Raw genomic sequence first — 23,392 nt, forward strand, 5'->3', positions numbered from 1 at the left:
TTTGAGCCATAATCACCAATTATTGGCTACAGGAAAAGTATCACTCAACATCCTATCTCATTTAAAGATCTCATTGAAAGCCATAGGTTGGGATGAGATATCCCCTCAGGTGACAGAATGGTTTGGCCACCTGGAGGTTGTTGATAGACTTAAAAATGACCCTTTTGGGAGTGAAGGGGAAATAAATCATCTTAGTGGGTGGTGAAGTGAGAGGTAAAAATGTAGGGGTGGTGGACAACTCATTTGGGAAGTATTATGATGAAGGCACAGAGAACTAAGTAGCAACTGCAGGGAGCTGTAGGGTAAAAGTAATGTTTTGTTTGTTTGAAAATTTTCAGGTAGAAGTCCTGTGGCATATTTTTGCACTGATCATTGGGGAAGGGGTGATAATGCAGTATATGAGGCGATCATGAAGGAGCAGAGCCCTTGAGAAGGTGAGGGAAGAAGGGATCCAGTGCACAAGAGAGATTAGCCTTTGGTAAGAGCAAGAGGACTTCTTGCATTGTATTAGGAGGGAAGGTAGAGAAGATGAGGCTCAGTGTTGGTGGGTTTATAGATTTGATGTTGGAAAGATGTGAAACATCTTCCAGGTGGCTTCTGTTTTTCTCAGGGAGGCAGGAGAGTTGGTTAGCTGCTAATAATAAGGATGATTGGGAAGGGAGAGTAAGAAACATTTTTTTGTTATATTAATAGTATTTAAGACCTTCAAATCAGGGGCAGATTCATTTAGATTCACCTAAAATACCTGACAAGGTGCCAGAACTATTTATCAAATATTTTTGAAAAAAATGATTTTAATTATCACAAACAGGAGTTATTCCTAGCTTTAAATCTCATTTTAGAAAGGTATTATAGCTGTTCAGAAAATTACATATTTTTAAAGCCCCAACCTGAAATTGCCACTAGTTTGAGATATTATGTACAGATGAAATGGACTCATGGTTCATGCAAAAGTGATTTTCATTCTATAAGGGATTTTATTGACAAGAAGAAACTACTTCATTCTGACTAAAGAACATATTGCACCCTGGAGGACTTATTTTCTAAGAGGGGCTACTGATAGGGATAGAATTATCTTCTTTTTAGAGGCCTCCCTTCTCTCCTGTAATCTTCTAGCTGATTCTTAACACAGGGCTCTGCATCAAGGGACTTCTCAGAACATCCAATTGAATGACTTTGTTTGGGGCCAGTCCTCATGCCTAGAACCAAAAAACTCACTTTTGATTACCTCGGAAGAATTGCTAGTAATGGCCCTGATTTCTTCTCTCTCTTTTCTCTGTCTCTCTCTCTTTTTTTTTTTTTTTCCAACTCTTCTACCCTCAATGTTTGATTGCTTGCAAGAGGCATGTGAGCCAAAATTTTAAAGTTTGCAAAGTATAAAGAAAGGAAACAAGTAAATAGGGAAGGAGAATAAATACTGAACAAGACTGGGCAAGGTGACAAGAAAGAATTACTGTGAAAATCTGGAAGAGGGCCAGGATGCAAAATGCAGGGGCTGTGTAGTTTATAGAAACTATTTAGCCTCCAGCATGCTTCAGTGATCACACAGAGAAAGTCAGATTTCTCTGCTTTTGTCTCCTATCCTATAGTTAACTATGGAAATTTGACATAGGTGATATGTGTTTTCTGTCAGCAAACCGATATAAATACAGAGGCCCATGGGGCCTGTAATCAACAAATCCAACGTGATTTGAATTGCTAGGAGGAGACCTCTTGTGCCTATAGTGGGAAATACTTCAGCTAAATACTACCTTGGAGGCTGCAGATATGTTTATGAAGGAATTAAAAAAAAAAACCGCACTATAAAAGCTCTTTAAAATTACATTTCAGATATTTATAATATTTGATTGTTTTGATAACACCAAGTTCTGTAAGAAGGTTTCATCTGTATTGCATCTCTGCAGAGTTTGGTGTAATTTAAAGCTCTTCAGCTTTTATCCATTTAATTCACATATCCTCTGAAAAGCAAATAAAAAGAGTAAGAGTTCTCATCTCCATTTTGTAGATGGAAAGGAGAGATCCAGGGCAGGTAAGTAACTTATTGTGGTTTCACAGGAGGACAAGCTAGGCTTATGATAGAATTTGAATATCTCATCTTGGGCTCAATTCAACAGTCCTGGTTTGGAAAACATTCATTATTAAAGCTCTAAAACAAAACCTGCTATTTTGCAAGTGTCAAGTGATTTCTTTATTCAAGAAAAGATGGATTGAGAGACATAAAACTTACTCTTTGTTTCACTGTGAAAAGAGGCTATTTCTAGATTCTCCAGGGGGAAAAAGCTGCCTTAAAAAAAATCTGGGGAGGATAACATGTTAGCAACTGAGAATCTTTAGATAAATGTATTTTCAATTATGCCCATTTTAAAGGTAGCTACATAAAAATACAGTCGTTTTGAAGGCTATCCTGCAAATCATATAAAATGAACCCCTTTCATAGTTGATTCTCTGACAGTTCCCAGACTCTGCCTTTTCTCTTGGCTCCCTGAAATTTGTTCTAAGAGTATCTGGAGAGCTAATAAATACATGCTTTCTTTTTATTTTGAATTCAGCCTTTTAAGAACAGGACTGCCAAAACTCAAACAAGTAGTTCATATTTTAGTTAGCACCTCTTGTTTTAGAAGCTATTAGAAGAAAGTCAGAAAAATGGTTATGTCCGAGGAAATGCCACAGAAGTTCGAGTGGGATGTCAAGGAATTGATGAAATGATAAAGACTGTTTCAGTGAATGTGAAGATATTGAGGGAGAAGATATCAAAAAAAGGGAAGAGGAAATGTGAAAAAGAATAGTTATAGAAAAAAGAAATTTTGGTGGAGAAGACTGTGTTTTTGGTGGCTTAAATTTAACAATGAGTTTATCTATGGAGATTTTGGTAAATCTTCAGTTTAGATTCTTTACTGATAATGATGCGGTTCCTCATAAATACTGGAAGCAGAGAGGGTGATGCTTGGTACAAGGGATGAGACAGGTAATATTTCAGAAGAAGAAAAGTACGATCTCACATGTGATACATGGCCTCGATGCCATCATCTCTAGGGTTCAGAAGACATTGAATTTTACGTAATTGATCTTTTGATGTCAGGATTTCCTGGACTCCTGTTTTCCCTGCTTTATTATTTTTCACTTTCAATAATTCCAGCCTTTGGCTTTAATTAGATAGAAGAGGTTCTTCTTTTGGAAAGGAACTAGAGAAATGCAAATCTAACTTATTCAGAGCTATATTTGTAGGTCTCTAGGCAAAGTATGTGTCTGGCCTTTTTCAACAGAGTATTTTCAGTAACAAGTTGTCAGTGAGGTCAGTGACTAGTGGTTCAGGATTAGATACCACCCACCCTGGCTTGTAACCTCCCCTTTCTTTCTTATCCTGGGTGAACAACGCTCAGCTAAAGTGACTGCCCCACTGTCATCTGCTTCTCAATTTGGTACTCTGTAACTCTGTGACCACCAAGAAGCCTTTTTTCACCCCCCACAAAGCTCTTTTTGGAAAATTCCCTACAGGAGCTGAATTTTAAGCCCATTTACTTTATAGGAAGAAACAGAAAGGTAAGAGTCAAATTTGTAAAGAGAAGAGCTGAACTTCAGCGAATTCTCATTTCTGCATTGAATTCCTGTGTCTTAGTTTTAATCATAGGTTTAAAATGTGGGGTTTTTTTCTGAATTGAGGAAGATCACATTATTATATGAAATGGGAATGTTTTGACTAGTTATGATGAGAAATGTAGACTTTCACGCTAATTTTAAAGTTATAAATAACTTTCGAACTATTGCCAGGGGAAGCTGGTAGACAAGGTCGTGCTTTGCATTTAGAGAGTTTCTGGCTATAAAAAGCCGATTGGATACTGTGCAGGAAAAGATAAGATATGGCCTGGATGCATGTGCTTTGGCATGGGAGTGGGGAAAAGGAAGCAAAGATGGAAATTGTTTGAAGGGATTTTACTTTCAACCAAAAGCTAATTCATAGTAAATGGAAGATTCAGGTGAGATAATGGCAAAAAGCATTAATTTCTGAATTTAATATCTGTCTATTTGTTTTATAATTGGAAGGAATATTAGGAGGTTGAGGAATGCTCTCAGAACTGTTTGATGACCAGTTATAATCAAATGAAAATCACTGTATGGAATGATCATGAGATGTAATGATCAATCATGTAAAGAAAAGGTCACTATCTAATGGGATCTGAATGATTGTGCGCAGCTGCTGTCAGTTACACAGAAGACAGAAATAAAAGAAATGAGTTCAAATGGAAACAAGAAGAAATTGGGGTTAGACATCAGAAAGTTCGTTTCCTGTAGAGTTTTTGAGTCACTGATATGTGCCTACTAAGATCTCTGGAGATAACATGAGAATGCAACGATTTGCTAAAAACAAAGTGGGAAAACCAGGATTTCAAATTTGCCTTGGTTCTGGGTTTATGGCTAGTTTTTAAGACAGATTGAAAGCTCAACATATTGAGAATAGTTGTGATTTGAAGATTCACATTATCCATGGTCAGATTTGAATGGCATATTTGAGTGTGCTATTAAAATTTCATTATCCATTATAAAAAAATTAGTAGTACTATAGGACAAGTTTATTAAATGGAGAAACCTAAAATACAGACAGTATAGACAAAGTTATTCCCACTTGTTACCTCTTACACATAGTCTAAATCTTCCTTTCTGAGTAAAAGATTGGGATTTTTATGGTAAAACTTTTTTTCATTATAAAAGCATTAAATGTTCATTGTAGGAATTTTGAAAGCACAGAAAAATATTACCTGTAATCTCATTGATGTGTTTCCTTCTAGTCTTTTTTTTTTCTAGATCGCTTTAAAAAGAATTGTAATAGTACTATAGATAAAATTTGGAACATTGCTTTTTCTTTTAACCATATACGGAAACATTTTTCACAGAATATTACCTATTCTACAGTGGTGTTATTTTAAATTTGTGTAACATTTTTTCAAGTGAATGAATATAATTTTATTAATCATTGCTGAACATCTAGATGCTATGGTAAACATCTTTGTGTATTTATTTACTTATGTGTGTATATATATATATATGTAGGTATGTTTAAGATAATTTCCTTAATCTCTGTTTCTAAGTGTGGAAGTGTTGGATTAGAGAACACTATGTTTGAAGGTAAAAGTTGTGATATTTAAGATAAGTTTTTACTGTTATTCTTTTAAAGCATTGTAAAATTCTTAGTCTACCAAATGACATATCTCTTGTCTATGATGTGCAAAACATTGTTATCAGGCACATAGATACCAAAATACTTAGTATTTAGAAGTACGGAATCTCTCCTACCTACAAAATTTCCACTTAATAAACTTTTACAGATACCAACAAAGCTACATATCAGAGTTGAAAATACTTCAGCTCTTCCTGAAACCAATGGATAGTATTGTTGATCATTTATGTTACTTTGGACATTAAAACAATAGAATTTATAAATAACTTTGTTAGAAGACCATGTAGACATAGTGACTTATATGACTTTTGTGATACAACTGTGACAAAGAAATAGGAATAGGAAGAATAAATTCTTTACTTATTGTGAATCTTTGGAGAAATTAGAAGTATTTGGAGAAAATCTGTAGGCAACAGAATAGAAAGAAAAGGGATAGAGGGCACATGCTAGAGGAGCAATTCAGTATTGGGTTTTTCTATAGGGAAAACATGAGAATGGAATAAGGCGTGGCTATAGTAGGAGTCAGAGAAGATAGGTTTTAATTCTGTCATTGTTGAGTTTGGGAACCATGGTTGTATAAATAGAGTAGAAGGAAGAAAGCTAAGGAATTAGTGATAAATACAAGTAATTACTGGTCCTGAGAAATCGAAGTGGAGAGATTAGAGATATCAATATTATGTGGTGTGAAGTGAGATGTAGAGTTATGAATTATTAAATAATATATTCTTCCTGTATTAGAAAAGTTTTTAAATTGTAAAGTTTTATTATTCAGTAATAATGTTTAGAGAAAGGCCATAGCTACAGAAGGATGGGAGTTTCATTCTCTATTCCCCATGAACTTCTGTTTGCATGTTTCTATTTTTTTGGAATAGAAAGGATTAAGATTTAAGAAGAGAAGTTGGCAGCCCAAACTGGCCTGAAGAAAACTATGCGCTTCGTAATGAAAACTTAAAAATATTGTTTATTTATGGATCATTGGCTCATGGGAATGCTAGTCTAGAGATTTAAAAAGTGTGATTTTCTGATTCTTGTTTGGATACTGGAGTTTAAGTGACATGGTACTGTGGGGTGGAACTCTGAAGTTTAGCCAAGTTGCAGATCTAATGGAACGTGACAGATAATTGAGGCTGCAGAATTTTTGAAGGTTAACAGGACTGTTAGCTGATGCATCTGATTTTTCACATGCTTAATTACTGTTTTTAACCACATTATTGTTGTCTGGGACTTAGCGAGTAATCTGTAACCAATTTAATCACTAGCTTCTAGCATATGATAAGTGACTTTGAGTTCCTGTGTGCAAAATGGAATATTAGGTCAAGTTTATTTGGCACCCTCCCCACCTCTTTTCTTTGCCCTTCATTATCCTAACCAAGATGCTTTTCTGCTGCAGATCCCTCTTGGCAATGGGGAAACTGATTTGATGGAGAAGGCAATGTTTAGTGCAAAGAAAGTCTCTCAAATACTGTAACTTGAACAGTGGAGGCCCTTACTTTAAATTAGCACTGTTCAAAATGTAATTAGCAGGTCCCAATTTTTAACTGGTCTATGAAACGAGATAAGAGGCTTGTTCCTGAACGTAAATCAGCTACACCCTAAGCACTTTGTAGCGAGACTTTCTAGATGAAGGAAGCACTCACTAACTTACATTCTGGTACAAGCTCCTTTTCTGATGGCAGACCTGCAGTTTGAGTAGCATTGCTTAAGTTACACTGCATAAACATTTATCTCCTCTTGAGAGGTGAAGCCGGCTGGGCTTCTGGGTCAGGTGGGGACTTGGAGAACTTTTCTGAATAGCTAAAGAATTGTAAATGCACCAGTCAGAGCTCTGTGTCTACTAAAGGTTTGTAAACGCAAAAGGTTTGTAAACGCACCAATCAGCACTCTGTAAGAACACACCAGTGAGCGTTCTGTGTCTAGCTAAACGTTTGTAAACACACCAATCGGCACTCTGTAAAAACCCACCAATCAGCACTCTGTGTCTAGCTAAAGGTTTGTAAATGCACCAATCAGCACTCTGTAAAAACGGACCAATTAGCATTCTGTAAAAAACAGACCAATCAGCACTTTGTAAAATGGACCAATCAGCAGGACGTGGATGGGGCCAAATAAGGGAATAAAAGCTGGCTACCTGAGCCAGCAGCGGCAACCCTGCTTGGGTCCACTTCCACGCTGTGGAAGCTTTATTCTTTCGCTCTTCTCAATAAATCTTGCTGCTGCTGACTTTTTGGGTCCACACTGCCTTTATGAGCTGTAACATTCACCGTGCGGGTCTGTGGTTTCATTCCTGAAGTCAGCAAGACCATGAACCCACCAGGAGGAGCAAACAACTCCAGATGCGCTGCCTTTAAGAGCTGTAACACTCACTGTGAAGGTCTGTGGCTTCACTCGTGAAGTCAGCAAGACCACGAACCCACCGGAAGGAAGAAGCTCTGGACACATCTGAACATCCGAAGGAACATATATCAAGAGAAAGCTCCAAGAGCGAGCCTGGGCCCTGAACAAAATCTAGAGGCATTATTAAACGTGGCAACCTCGGTGTTCTATAATAGGGACCAAGAAGAACAGGCCCAAAAGGAAAAGCGAGATCAAAGAAAGGCCACAGCCTTAGTCATGGCCCTCAGACAAACAAACTGTGGTGGTTCATAGAGGACAGAAAATGGAGTAGGGCAATCACCTGGTAAAGCTTGTTATCAGTGTGGTTTGCAAGGACACTTTAAAAAAGATTGTTCTATGAGAAACAAGCTGCCCCCTCACCCATGTGCACTATGCTGAGGCAATCACTGGAAGGCCTACTGCCCCAGAGTGCAATGATTCTTTGGGCCAGAAGCCCCCAACCAGATGATCCAACAACAGGACTGAGGGTGCCTGGGGCAAGTGCCAGCTCATGTCATCACCCTCACTGAGCCCCGGGTACGTTTAACCATTGAGGGCCAGGAAGTTGACTTCCTCTGGACACTGGCACAGCCTTCTCAGCATTAATCTCCTGTCCCAGACAGCTGTCCTGAAGGTCTGTTACCATCTGAGGAATCCTGGGATGGCCTGTAACCAGGTATTTCTCCCACCTCCTCAGTTGTAATTGTGAGACTTTGCTCTTTTCACATGCCTTTCTTGTTATGCCTGAAAGTCCCACACCCTTATTAGGGAGGGACATATTAGCCAAAGCTGGAGCTATTATCTATGAATATGGGGAACATGTTACCCCTTTGTTGTCCCTTGCTTGAGGAGGGAATCAACCCTGAAGTCTGGGCATTGGAAGGAACAAACTAAAGTTCCAGCCTTAAGCCTCCCCACAGGATGAAACTTTTATTTATACATGATAGAGAGAGCAGGAATAAATCTTGGGGTCCTTAGACTCGTGGGGCAACCCCACAACCAGTGGCATACCTAAGTAAGGAAATTGATATAGTAGCAAAAGACTGGCCTCACTGTTTACAGGTAGTTGTGGCAGTAGCTGTCTTAGTGTCAGAGGCTATCAAAGTAATACAAGGAAAGGATCTCACTGTCTGGACTACTCATGATGTAAATGGCATACTAGGTGCCAAAGGAAGTTTATGGCTATCAGACAACCGCCTGCTTAGATACCAGGCACTACTCCTTGAGGGACCAGTGCTTCAAGTGTGTACATGTGCAGCCCTCAGCCCTGCCGCTTTTCTACCAGAGGATGGGGAGCTGGTCAAGCATGACTGCCAACAGGTTATAGTCCAGACTTATGCCACCTGAGGTGATCTCTTAGAAGTCCCCTTAGCTAATCCTGACCTTAACCTATATACCGATGAAAGTTCATTTGTGGAGAATGGGATATAAAGGGCAGGTTATGCCATAGTAACAGTATTTGAAAGTAAGCCTCTTCCCCCAGGGACCAGCGCCCATTTAGCAGACCTAGTGGCACTTACCCAAGCCTTAGAACTGGGAAAGGGAAGAAGAATAAATGTATATAAAGATAGCAAGTATGCTTATCTAATCCTACATGCCCATGCTGCAATATGGAAAGAAAGGGAGTTCCAACCTCTGGGGGAACCCCCGTTAAATATCACAAGGAAACCATGGACTTATTGCACACAGTGCAAAAACCCAAGGAGGTGGCAGTCTTATACTGCCAAAACCAGCAGAGAGGAAAGACAGAGAGAGAGAAAGAGAGAGACAAAGTCAAAGACAGAAGGAAAGAGAGGAAGAAATGGAGAGACAAAGAGAAGGAGACAGAGGAAGAGACAGAGACAAAGGAGTCAGACAGAGAGAGAGAGGAAGAGACAGAGAGACAGAAAGTCAAAAAAGGAAAGAGAGGAAGAGAAAAAGGGAGTCAGAGAAAGAGAGAAAGAGAGAGACAAGAAGTCAAAAAGGGAGAAAGAGAGAGATAGAAGTAGTAAAGAAAAAGCGGTGTACCCTATTCCTTTAAAAGCCAGGGTAGATTTGAAACCTATAATTGATAATTGAAGGTCTTCTCTGTAGCCCTATGACATCCAATACCACCTTATTGTCAGTGTAAACAAGGGCATAGCCCGAAAGCACTGAGGCCTCTGACAACCCACAGCATTCTTACCAAAAATCCTTAACCCAGCAGGTATCCTAACAGGGGATCTAATTTGTAATTAATTATCATACAAAGATCTGGCCAGACCTAGGAGGAACTCCCTTCAGGACAGGACGATAGATGGTTCCTCCTAGATGATTAAGGGAAAAAGACACAATGGGTATTCAATAAGTGATAAGGAAACTCTTGTAGAAGCAGAGTTAGGAAAATTGCCTAATAATTTGTCTGCTCAAGCATGCCAGCTGTTTGCACTCAGCTAAACCTTAAAGTACTTACAGAATCAGAAAGGAGCCATCTATACTAATTCTAAGTTAATAAGGACTGAATGAAGTTTTATACATAGCAAATAATAATTAAAGTCCAAAACTTACAAGGTTTTCAACAAAGGTAAAATTTGCTAAAAGTTAACAGTGTAACATGTATTATCCTACTACCACACACTCTCAAAGGATTTCTCAGACAGTTTGCAAGAAATAACAAATCTATCCTTACTCTACAATCCCAAATAGACTCTTTGGCAGCAGTGACTCTTCAAAACCCCTGAGGCCTAGACCTCCTCAATGCTGAGAAAGGAGGACTTTGCACCTTCTTAGGGGAAGAGTGTTGCTTTTACACTAACCAGTCAGGGATAGTATGAGATGCCACCTGGCGTTTACAGGAAACGGCTTCTGAAATCAGTCAGCACCTTTCAAACTCTTATACCAACCTCTGGAGTTGGGCAACGTGACTTCTCCCCTTTCTAGGTCCTGTGCCAGCCATCTTGCTATTACTTGCCTTCGGGCCTTGTATTTTTAAACTCCTTGTCAAATTTGTTTCCTCTAGAATCGAGGCCATCAAGCTACAGATGGTCTTCCAAATGGAACCCCAAATGAGCTCAACTAACAACTTCTACTGTGGACCCCTGGAGTGACCCGCTGGCCCTTTCAGTGGCCTAAAGAGTTCCCCTCTGGAGGACAGTACAACTGCAGCGCGGGCCCCTTATTCGTCCCTGTCCAGCAGGAAGTAGCTAGAATGGTCATCGCCCAATTCCTAACAGTAGTTGAGGTGTCCTGTTTAGAGTGGGGATTGAGAGGTGAAGCCAGCTGGGCTTCTGGGTCAGGTGGGGACTTGGAGAACTTTCTGTCTAGCTAAAGGATTGTAAACACACCAGTCAGCGCTCTGTGTCTAGCTAAAGGTTTGTAAATGCACCAATCAGCACTCTGTAAAAACGGACCAATCAGCACTCAGTAAAACGGACTAGTCAGCGCTCTGTAAAATGGACCAATCAGCAGGACGTGGGTGGGGCCAAATAAGGGAATAAAAGTTGGCCACCTGAAACTGCAGCGGCAACCTGCTCGGGGCCCCTTCCACACGGTGGAAGCTTTGTTCTTTCGCTCTTCCCCATAAATCTTGCTGCTGCTCACTCTTTGGATTCGCATTACCTTTATGAGCTGTAACACTCACCACGAGGGTTTGTGGCTTCATTGCTGAAGTCAGCAGACCATGAACCCACTGGGAGGAACAAACAACTCTGGACATGGAGCCTTTAAGAGCTGTAACACTCACTGCGAAGGTCTGTGGCTTCACTCCTGAAGTCAGCAAGACCATGAACCCACCGGAAGGAAGAAACTCTGGACACATCTGAATATCTAAAGGAACGAACTCTGGACACACATTTTTAAGAGTGTAACACTCATCGTGAGGGTCCATGGCTTCATTCTTGAAGTCAGCAAGACCAAGAACCTGGAAGGAACCAATTCTGGACACACGCTTACCTATATGCATGAAGCCAGAGAATTGGGATGAAGGTATACAATTAACTGGGTAATAAATGAATTATCAATTCTCAGTTGATGAGGCCTCTAGAGGTGGCATCAGTTCAAAGAGGCCCAGAGTTAGCTCATTGAGGATCCCATAGAATAACTGAGAGACAGGATTGCCAAAGGGCTACGCTCTACTCTAATGTTGGTTTGGAATTCATTCATTCATTCTAGATGACTTGTGTGCCAGACGTAATTCTTAGTCTGGGGATAAATACCAGTGAACCAAAAATAGACCCTGTCTTCTTGATGTTTCCTTTCTAATGTGTGTGTTTTTGTGGATGGGGGTGAAGAGAGAGTAATAAATAAACCAACTTCTCTGAGATTCTCCAGAAGGGATGCTGGATTCTGTCTTGGTCCAGGGCTGAAGCTCATGGGTCATGTTTTCATGGGAATTTGCAGGATTAACTTGCTTTTCTGTTAGATTCTGCAGTTTTTATTTTCCCAATGTGGGATTACAAAGGAATCTTACTTTTAAGAATCAAATAGTCTATGATAGACACTGTTGGTTGCCTATGAAATGTCCATGTATTCTCCTCTGCTTGCTAAATGACAGAACCCTAATTTGGGTCAAGAAAAAAAGGCATAACGTTATGCAGCTTGATCTTGTATCTTCTTCCTGCTTAAGACAGTTGTATTTGGTTAAGACAGATGCATAGCAGTTCTAATAGAACTGCCTCATTATTTCCAGCAGCTTTGTTTTACTCTATGTATGTAACAGAATTTATTTAGCCTATTCTGAATGGATGGACATGTTTGTAGTTTTCAGTATTTTTTATTTGTTTTGTCATGTTGCTGTGTGCAATGAATATTCTTGTTCATATATCCTGGTGTACTTTTTGAGTGTATACTTAGGAAATATTCATGGAAGTGGAATTACTGTATCAATGGGAATGTTTGTTTTAAAATTTCATAAGTATTACACTTAATTAGAAATATTCAAGTCATTAAAGAGTATGCATAATTTATAATTTAAGAGATCTTGTCATATTTCTCTTCCAGAAGTTCATGTCAGTTTACACCCCTTCAACAGTGTATACTGAGAGCTTGTGTTCCCAATACTTAACCAGCACAGATGATACCATATCAAAAATTTTCAATTTTGGCTGCTTGGTGAAAATAATATCTTGGTTTGTTTGATTTGCATTTAATTAATTATGAGTACAATTGAACAATTTCTAAGTACTTATTAGCCCATTGCCCTTCTTTTTACATAAATTGGCTTTACAAATCCTCGCCCAATTTTTTTCTATTGAGTTTTTTTTTTTTTTTTTTTTTTTTTTGAGGTGGAGTCTCACTCTGTCGCCCAGGCTAGAGTGCAGTGCCACCTTCTCAGCTCACTGCAAGCTCCACCTCCCATGTTCGCGCCATTCTCCTGCCTCAGCCTCCTGAGTAGCTGGGACTACAGGCACCCACCACCATGCCCGGCTAAATTTTTTTTTTTTTAAATTTTTAGTAGAGATGGGGTTTTACCATGTTAGCCAGGATGGTCTTGGTCTTGTGACCTCATGATCCACCTGCCTCGACCTCCCAGAGTGCTGGGATTACAGGCGTGAGCCACTACACCTGACTGAGTTCTTTTTATCCCACCATAGTAAATTAAGAAAATTAGCTTTTTGCCTGTTTAATATGTTCCAGGTATTTCTCCATAATTTGTTGTTTATTTTTTGACTTTTGTTTTATTTTTGAATTATATAGAAAACAAAATATTTTTGTAGTCAAAATTTTAAACCTCTTCCTTTGTAGCTTCTGGGTTTTGAGTTTTTCTTAGAAAGGGCTTTCTGCTTAATTATTATAAATTTATTGTACATACTTAAAAATGTATTATACATAAACATTTCCATTTAGTTATTATAAATTTATTATACATAAACATATATTCATACTTTCAGAACTTTAAAATTCTTGCTACATCTGTAATTGAATTTGGGCAAAAGAGTGAGCAGGGAGTAAGCTTTATTTTAAATTTTTCTCCTAAATGTTTATTCATTTGATCCATTATAATTTATTTAAGAATCACCCTTTTTCCTGATAATTTGAAAAGCCATATTTATCATAAGCTAAATTTATATTAGAGTACATTTCTCAGCTGTCTTTCCTTTTCTATTAATATTTGTTCCTATTTTTTCCAATCCCTACTTTTTAAATAACTTCATTTCATAATATGTTTTAATAACTGGAAGGAATAATCCTTTTCCATATTCTTTTCTGTCCTTTCAGGATTTTCCTAGATGTAATCATATAATATTTATTTCTAGATGGATTTTAACATTTTATCAAGTTCTTATGTGGTCTGTGGACATTCAACAGGGAGAATTAACACTTTTGTAATGTTCAATTTGCCTATACATCACTTTTTAGTTTACGTAATTCTTCTTTTATGACCCTCAGTAGAGTTTTAAAGTTGTTTTCATATCAGTATTTAAAAAATTTCGATTGGTATCATAAATGATCTGTTCCCTTCCATCATATTTTAAAATTAGTTATTACTTGTAAGAAAGTGAGCCGTTGATTTGGGTCCACATTTGTATTTTTAAGAAGTGCCTCTCTGGTGGTTGATACACAGCTAATATTCAGATCGGCTTTTGGGATCTAGATCTCTATACTGCTCTTTTGGATTTATTTCTTTAACTAGGTGTTTCCTCAGCTCTGTAACTAATCTGCCCACATTTGCTTTTAAAATGTCATTTATAAAAATTAACTTTTTTAAAATACAAAAGTTATATATGTACATTTATTTAAGTAAAGGGTATCTTAGTCAGGGTTTTTGATTATAACTAAACTCTACTTTAGCTGGTTTAAGCAACAAGAGTTTCATAAATGACATTAGGCAGTTCATAGATTCTCCAGGAAAGCCAGAGAAACAGTCAAAAACAATGCAGCTGGGACGATTGGACAGTGATACAGAAGTACTGGTTTCTACCATTTGGTGCTTTTGGGCTGGACACTGGAAGCCCCATCACAGCTTTCCTGGAAGGATCTGATTCCTGTGACCTTCTAAAATCTCACCCAAGCCATGTTTGATTGGTGAAATCTGGGTTCTATTTCAGTCAGTCAATTTATTGCTCCATGTTATTCTGAATTATTTTAATGTTGTTTTATCTGTTAGTAAGGACTGATATTCCCTAGTGAGGCCATACAAATTGTTAAAATATGAAATGCTTTTGTACTTCTTCCTTACCCTTACTAGTGATTTTCTTTCACTTTACCTCTGCTTGAGACCCCCTGGACCTTTCCTAGACCCAGCAACTGAAAGGTAAACACTTGGCAAAGGATGAGGCTTCCAGGACAGCTCCAGGTTAAGCTCTGATTGCTTGGGGCCTGAGCCATGCTGGTTGTTAAATATTTATAGTATCTGTCCTACTGTTACTCAACTGATGTCCAATTAGACTCTATGTATTTTTTAAGGCTTTTCTGACCCTCTAATAATAATTACAAGTCACACCAATGAAAGAATATATGACAGTTTATTTAACTAGTCCGTTACTGATGCACATTTAGGTTGTTTCTCCCTTTTGTTGCTACAAACAATTCTGCAGTTCGTGATATACATCTTTGTACGTATGTTCAGATCCCTAGAAGTGGCATTACTTTGTTCAAGAATTTGTGCATATAAAATTTTATGGATACTGCCAGCATGCTTTTCACAGAGATTTTACCAATATTCACTTTGACCAACAGTGTATGAGATAGCTCACATTTCTTTATCTTGGCAAAGAATATTTCACAAAATACCAATTTTATCTTTTTAGCAATGATTTTTTTTTAAAAAACGAAAAGAAGAAAATTAAGTTAGTTTAGTATGAGTGGCTCTTAATGAACATATACCAAGGTAGCAAAAAATCATTGTTCTCTTTTCTAATTAATAATATTTTTATACTTTTCTAGAGACCAAGGTAGAATTTGGTTTTACTTTTTAAATTCTACTTTTCTGATATATGGAAAACATTTGTCAATTCCCAATATGCTGTTACCACTCTCATTTTCCATTATTATGCCAAATGCCAGCAAGAATTCTGTGATAATATGTACGTGTTTTTCAGTGCCCTGTAAAATACTGGTTCTCAACTCAGGGTGCTTTTGCTTCCCAGAGGACATTTGGCAATGTCTGGAGACATTTTTGGCTGTCATAACTGGGGGGCAGGTTGTTTTGGCATCTAGTGGGTAGAGGCCACGGATGCTGCTAAACATTTTACAACACACAGGAAAGCCCTGCACCATAAAGAGTTATCCAGCCTCAAATGTCAATAGTACTGAAGATGAGAAACCCTACTTTAATAGAATATACCCAGCAATGGGCATTTATCTAAATTGTTAAGCATTCTCTTGCTATCTTTTCTCCTTTCTTGTTTATCAATTTCCTCTCCATATTGTTGGTACAATCTTTTCATTTTAAAGACCATTCTCCTTGGGAGACAAGATGAAAGCAAAGTAAAAATGTTGTCATTTTGTTTTCTCTCTATTGCTTGTTAATATGAAATCTGCCTGGGGGAGGAGGGGACTTGTACCTTTTTTGTCCTTCCATCCTCAAACACAACTGTAAAAGTTTTTGTGTTAAGTCTTCGCTCATCCTAGGGTTACACCACTTTTCTAACAGACCAATACTACAATGATGTGTTCTTCCTAACCTTTACCCTCTTCCTTCTTCTTTTGTGTGTTCTTTAAACATCTCAGCTTTTTAGAAAGCTCCTTGTATGCCATCTGTGTGATGTAGTAATGGCTTAAGTTTTTTGACCTATTTTTCATTTAAAGTCTGTGGCTCTGGGACATTCTTCTATTTTCTCTCAACTGCTAAGCAGTCTAAGATACTTGTCTTACTTTGCTTTGTGTTTTCTTTCTTCACTGTAATGAACTCTATGTTCAATTTTCCCCAAGGTTCCTGTCACTTTCACTTCCCTAACGTATCATTCTTTGTTGGTAATAATTAAATCCAGGGTAGCAGTTCCATTCTTTGCTTCTTTTGCCCTCTGCTGGTAGAGAGGCAGGAGATAAAGGAGAGGAATGCTTCAGATTTTAATTACTTTATTGTCTTTTGCTTTTGCCAAATTCTTGGATGTTTAAATCTTTGCCAGGTCTCTTTTTATCTTGACCTGTCACTTCAGTCAACTTTCTTTTCTTTTTAGCCTTTCCGTGACTTCTTTCCTAGAATTTATATTTTTGGGTATTTCACCGAGAACACAGAAGAGATGTATTCTAAATTTTCTTTTGTCTTGGAGATAATTTTCCCTTACATCTTTAAGAAAGCGTCTTCCTCTTTTGTGTTACACAATTTTTAAATTTTGTTTTTTTTTCTATTATTTTTGAAATGCTTAAGATTTATATTTAGTCCTGGTGTTTGTCATAAATGAGGTATGTGTAGCCTTTGAGCTCCATCACTATTAGTTTTGATTCTACAGAATTATTCTCTCAAATCGTAAAAGTGAAGGCCAAGTATCTTGTTAAGTTTCTGGGCTACATGAGGTACATTTCCATTGGGGCAACTCTTTTCTTGTTTGTATTATTTGTTCCTCTACTTGGAGGTGAATTTAACCCGAGATAATTTGAAGCAATTTGATTCACCTTTCTAAAAGAGATACATAAAACCTAATCTCCAGAGCACCCTTTTGCCTGCATTTTTCTTGTGTCTGCCTTCTCTGTTGGGGCTTTCTCATACCAGAGTACAATATGTCATTCTTTCCTTGTCCTCTCTCATCCTGTGCTGCATTTCTGGGACTCAAAGTCTTCTGGCTGAGTGTAGTTAGAAATGTGTTGCTAGGAGGTGGCTAGGAAACACCTCTGGCTACCTGAAAAGCAGCTTCTTTGAAGTAAGGAAGTGCAAGCTGACTTTTTGATTGGTTGTGTCAGCCCCAAGTCTTTGATAGGATGTGAGGCTACATGGCTGAGATGTGAGGGTCTGACTCTGTGCTGTTGAAAATTTAGGCACAAGTGAGTTTCAGCTCCCTTTTTCCTCCGTTTGTAATTCATGAAGTAGATAAGGTAAAGTGACCAGATTTAGCAAATAAAAATACAGGACACACTCTTGATTTAAATTTTAAGGAAACAACAAATATGTGTGTGTGTGCAGGCGTGTGTGTGTAAGTATGTCCCAAATAATACATAGGACATACTTATGCCAGAAAATTATTCTTTGTTTATCTGAAATTCAAAGTGGGCATTTCATATTTTATCTGTGAACCTTAAGGTAAGGGAAAATTTCCTCCAGTGTTTGGAAATTATCAATGAGATCCTTATCCTTTTGTGTCTCTGATACTAGTGTAAAAGGGTCTTTTTCTAACTTGACAAAGCTTGCCCTTTCTAGTCTTATTTCAGCTGCAGCGCTGGTCAACACTGGGGAGACTGGAAGAAATTTGTAGAGTCTGGGAGCCTTCAAACATGAGAAGACTGCAGACCTGGACTCTTTCCTTTTACAATGTATCTGTTGTTAGGAAGAGTTCCCCTGACCCCTGCATCAAATTAGTCCTGATTAAAATTTGCTAGTGAGAAAGAACACCAAAGACCCTTAAACTAGAACGCCCCTCATGGCCTATGTTACCCTAGAGGGGTTTGTTTCTGGCACATGTGTAACTGACTGGAAGGTCCTCCTGACTCAGTCACTAGGCTTGGTAAATTAAAACGTTGAAGGCATGGGTTCTGTGCCATACATATGCAGGAATAGTATGCTTGTCTTAAATCATTGTGACCTCTCACAGGATCCACAGCAGCAACAGCAAGAGTGCAGCAGGAGAAAGGGTCTCACTGGACTATGGGGAGTCAGCTTCCATCAGTAAACTGTGTGCCAGGAACAGAACACCAGCATCCTTCAACAGAGCCCACTTGTATTCTAATCCACGTCTCTGGTTTTCTTTCTTTGTGGCATGTGAATGGAGACACCCCCAGAGTTCCTGAACAATTTGAGAGACAAGAGAGATACTGGATTCCCTGCCAGTCTGGCAACTGGGAAGTGATTTTAGCTTGAAAAATTAATAGGAATGACCTCATTTTTACCCAAAACTGTTGAAGTCGACCCTGCTATTACCATATATACACATATATTTTACAAATATGACATAACATATATCATTTTATAATTGTTCAGTTCTGTGAAAGTTTCTTTTTTCCTTTTCCAATGGCATGACCTCAGAAGACTGTATATATTTTTCTGTGTTCTTGTGCTTTGCATTTTTGAATATACCTATATTGCTTAGATTAATAAAGATCTGTTTATAAAAGACAATCAAGTTTTGTGATTTCTTTTAATTCCTGGGTCTTTCTCTTCTCTGCCAGCCTGTATTATTAATATATTTTAAAGACCAAGCTCAAAAATTTACCTGAAATAAGTAGTCATCCTTGGGTAAATATTTTTAACTTTGATTACTTAACTTAGGTACCTCAGCCTTTAGTTTATATGATATAATCTTACATTTAGGCATATGTTAATTCAAAATATATTGGTTATTGATCCCTATGATTGCATTCTAGAGGAAAATTATTTATGATCTTAGGATAGGACATAATTTCTTTCTTTCTTTCTTTTTTTTTAGACGGAATCTTGCTCTGTCGCCCAGGCTGGAGTGCAGTGGCGCGATCTCGGCTCACTGCAAGCTTGCCTCCCGGGTTCACGCCATTCTCCTGCCTCAGCCTCCCGAGTAGCTGGGACTACAGGCACCTACCACCGCGCCCGGCTAATTTTTTGTAAGTTTTAGTAGAGACGGGGTTTCACCGTGTTAGCCAGGATGGTCTCTATCTCCTGACCTTGTGATCCACCCACCTCAGCCTCCCAAAGTGCTGGGATTACAGGCGTGAGCCACTGCGCACGGCCTGGACATAATTTCTTAAATAAGACACTCAAAACATAGCCATAAAGTAAAATACTGAAATTATTACATTAACGCAAAAATTAATTAATTGAAAGACTGAAAAAACAATAAAAAGAAACAAAAACTACCAATTGACAGGGTATGCTTACATTCATCCATATAAAGTGGATCACATGGTTTCCCAATCCTCTGGCTCCCTATATCCATCCCCTTTGCCATGTGACTTTGCAATTCTTCCTACTAGAGGCAGAGTGTATTTCCCTGCTCCATTAATGTTAGACTTGGCCATATGACTTGCTTTGCCTATTGGAATGTGGGCAGAAAAGTTAGACTTGGCCATATGACTTGCTTTGCCCATTAGAATGTGGGCAGAAAAGGCAGAGTGCCAACTTGGAGCCTTCACCTTAAGAGGTACTGAATGTTTCCATTTGCCCATCTTGTGTTTCTGTTCATGAGAAGAATATGCTCCAAGTGACCTACTTGTCCAAGGAGGATGAGAAAAATGTGGAGCAGATCTGGATCCTAAAACTATAGCTTGGGGCAAGCTAAGCCAGGTCCATTCTGAATTAGCCAATCTTTAGCCAACCTGAAAATCCACAAGAAAGAATAAACGTTTTCTTAGGCCACTGAGTTCTAAACCTCAGTGGTGGTTTTTTTATATGGTGTTATTGTCAAAATAGTTGACTCATACACCATTTAACAAAAGTCATTTATCGTAAGATTTTATTAAAAACTCCAAAAAATTAATAAGGAAGAGATAAACAATCAAAAAAGGAACAATCCAATAGGGTCAATGGTATGTGAAAAGGTAATTCACAGAAAAGAAAATTAGAATGACCCATAAATAAGTCAAAAGAAACTTAGTTTTCTTCACTAGTTACTGGGTAAAGACACATTAAAACAACATAGGATACTTTATCATACTCATTAAATTGGTAAATATTAATGTATGGCAATAACCTAGAATGTGTAAGGCTATGAAGAAAATGAAACTTTCATCTACAGATGGTAGAATGTTCAAGGGAAGGTATCCTAGACAAAGAGGGACGTACGAAGGAGGCAGAGGATATTTTCAAGGAATATTACTGACAAAAGATTACATTTTCAATATATAGGGAATTCTTTGAAATAAGTAAGGAAATGAACAGGCAACCTAGGAGAAAAACAGGTGAAGAATACAAGTAAGGAATTTATAGAAAGGATATTTGAATGGCTGACTAATCAACTAAAAAGAGATTAGCATTTACACTGGTAATCAGAAGTGCAAATCAAAATAGTGATATCTGCTTTGCATGTCCCATGTTGGTGGGAGTTAAAATGTCATGTAATATCTTGTGTTGGTGAGGAGGTAGGGACATGTGAACCTACATTCTCTGCTGTGGTGTGTTTTGGAGACCAATTTGACAATATTTATTGAAACTGAATACTCACATTCTGACCCAGAAATTCTACTTCTGAATTGTATTAGTTTGCTAGGACTGCCAGAGTAAAATACCACAGACTGGGATCTTCAAGCAAGAGAAATTTATTTTTCCACAATTCTGGAGGCTATAAGTCCAAGATCAAGGTGTTGGCAGGTTCGGTTTCTTCTGAGGCCTCTTTCCTTGGCTTGCAGATGACCACCTTCCTCACATGGTCACCCCTCTATGTGCACATTCCTGATGTCCTTTCTTCTCTGTGTCCTAATTTCCTCTTCTTATAAGGACACCAGTAAGATTGAATTAGGGTCCATCCTGACAGCCTCATTTTAACCTAATCACCTCTTTAACGGACCTATCTCCAAATACGGTCGTATTCTGAGTGAGGTACTAGGGCTTTGGACTTCAACACAGGAATTTTGAGGAGATACAATTTAGCCTATAACAGAATGGACTCTTGCATAGGCACACAAAGAGACATGTATGAGAATGTTTATTACAGCATTGTTTCCTATAGCAAAGAGTTGGCTATTACCGAAATGTGCTTGATTAGTGATATGGACACAAAATATAGTTATAGATGCATGTGACAAAATGCTATACAATGGAAAATAAAGGAACAAACTAAATCTATTATATTAGTTAGGAACTCATTTTTATCAAATAAGAAGTCTGGAGGTAAGAAGTTAATAACGGATGTCATCAAGGGCCCAAGTTCTTTCTATAGTTCTACTCTGTCATCCTTCCTCTTCAGCTTTGCAGTAAGATTGTTTTATTTCTAGGCACCTTACCACAGTCAGGTTAAGGAAGGCATGGCAAGGGCGCTGATGTCCTTTTGATAGGGACAGCAAAAGCTTACCGTCTCATTGGCCAGAATTCTTTCACATGCCATTCTGAGTTGCAAAGAAGGCTGGGAAATCAAATGTCCTGCTTCCATAGCAGTGAAACATAAGGGAGAACAAGGTTGGGACTATGTGCTGAGTGAGCAAACGTTCAGTGTTTACATCTTTATAGTCCAACATAGAAAGACCAAACAAAACAAAACAAAACAAAACAAAACACCACACAATGAAACAGAGAGAGAGAGAGAGAGAGAGAAAGAGAGAGAGAGAGAGAAGTAGAAAGAGATGGGAAATACAATATTATTTGTGTAAATTTAAACATCCATACACATAAAGTTATATATTCTTGTAGACATATATAGAGTATGTAAAAAAAGTTATGGAAGTTTAATTGGAAATGTACCCATTAACTACCATAAGAAGCAGACAGGGGAACAGAACTGAGGACAGGGAATATAGACTATGAAAACAAAAAATAAAACAGGCTTTTCATGGAGTAGTCCACCAGTGAGGACTGTGACTGATTGTGTTAGTCTGATTCTGTGCACCCAAGACCCATGGGGGAAAAAAGTGGATTGGATTGGCTTGGGATGTGTGTGTGGGGGTTACTCAGACTGTTTGATTTGGCAGGGTTATCATTTGAAGTAAAAGAAGTGTGATTCATTGGCTCTATGACTGAATTTAATTATTTTACCTTTCTCTGTGATAAGCTTCATTCTTTTGAATACAATTGATGACCTAATAGCAATGATGTTATAGTTTTAATTTAGTGACTACAGCAGTTATATTTTGGAAAATTTAGGGATATTACAAGTTTTGCAAAATTGATTTTATTTGTTTTTGTGCATATATTTCTTTTGTTCTATTGTGCAAAATCAGTAGACTAGACTTAGAGAGTCAATGAAAGACATGAGTAAAATAGACATGGCTGCTTAGTAGTGAAATCCATCACTCTCTAGTTTTCTGTTATTATCTTTGGAAACGGAGAGTGTGGGAGAAAAGGATTTCCTTTCTCTCTTTCTAATATAGCCTCAGTGACTGAGTGACTCTCTGCTCTGGAATGAAGCAGGTTGGCACAACTCCATAAGTCTTATGTGGGAACAAGACACAGAGGTTTCTATTTTTTCTTATTGTCATTTGTTTGTGTTTAGTTCAGTATTCTATCTTTAACCATCCTATACCCACTCTTCCAAAAAAAATACTCAATTTATTAATATGTGTTAATGTCCCTTTAATTTTCCCTATTAAACATGTCGCAACTTTGGAAGAAGCTCTAAACATACTTACATTTTAGTACCATGTTTTCTTGCTATCCAATTATAAATTATTTTCATGGATGGAATAGATGACTTCCATTGGTGACATGGATTCAATTTACTAAATAAAGCTGTGTGGACATAATCGTTTTTATCCATTTAAAAATCAGAGGGGCAATCTATTTGATGTGTTTCACAGCAGCCCTCTAAAATTCAATGGCATTTTGGTTTTGAAAAGCAGAATTTCACAAAAAGAAAAGTATCTTTCCACAAAATAACAATAATTGATAAATGAATTATTTGGCATGGTAATTAGCATTCCATTATATTCTGTGTGCAATTTTATAAGTAATTACTCTTCATAGAAGTTTTATAGGTCTCATTTTACATCAGGAAAACAGGGTAAATTGGGGTCATTGTGGATGAGGCCAAAGAGGGTAAAGTGAGTTTGAATTTGAACCCAGTTTGTTTTGCATTTCTTACTATTCTTATTATGACATTTCTTCTCATCATATTCTCCACTGTATTTGTTTTGTAAGGTGGCTGCCTTATTCCTTCTATAATTAGTCTTGGAAGAGCT

General features: G+C 37.8%; 1 protein-coding gene across 2 annotated transcripts in view; it reads left to right on the plus strand.

Annotated features, from left to right (window-relative positions):
- Positions 1 to 23,392, plus strand: part of CTNNA3 (catenin alpha 3) — a 1,846,283-nt gene that overhangs the window by 75,649 nt on the left and 1,747,242 nt on the right. The window contains exons 1-2 of one of the 2 annotated variants that reach the window (XM_077946707.1): positions 3,363 to 3,540; positions 19,021 to 19,171. Coding sequence is in view for 1 of the 2 variants with exons in the window: in XM_077946706.1 (XP_077802832.1) it covers positions 19,021 to 19,171 (151 nt within the window). In the remaining variant the exon portion in view is untranslated. Of the gene's footprint in view, positions 1 to 3,362; positions 3,541 to 19,020; positions 19,172 to 23,392 lie in introns of those variants that run through there. The other variant, XM_077946706.1, reaches the window with a different exon arrangement.

Source organism: Macaca mulatta, chromosome 9, assembly GCF_049350105.2.
Source record: "Macaca mulatta isolate MMU2019108-1 chromosome 9, T2T-MMU8v2.0, whole genome shotgun sequence".
Taxonomy (NCBI): domain Eukaryota; kingdom Metazoa; phylum Chordata; class Mammalia; order Primates; family Cercopithecidae; genus Macaca; species Macaca mulatta.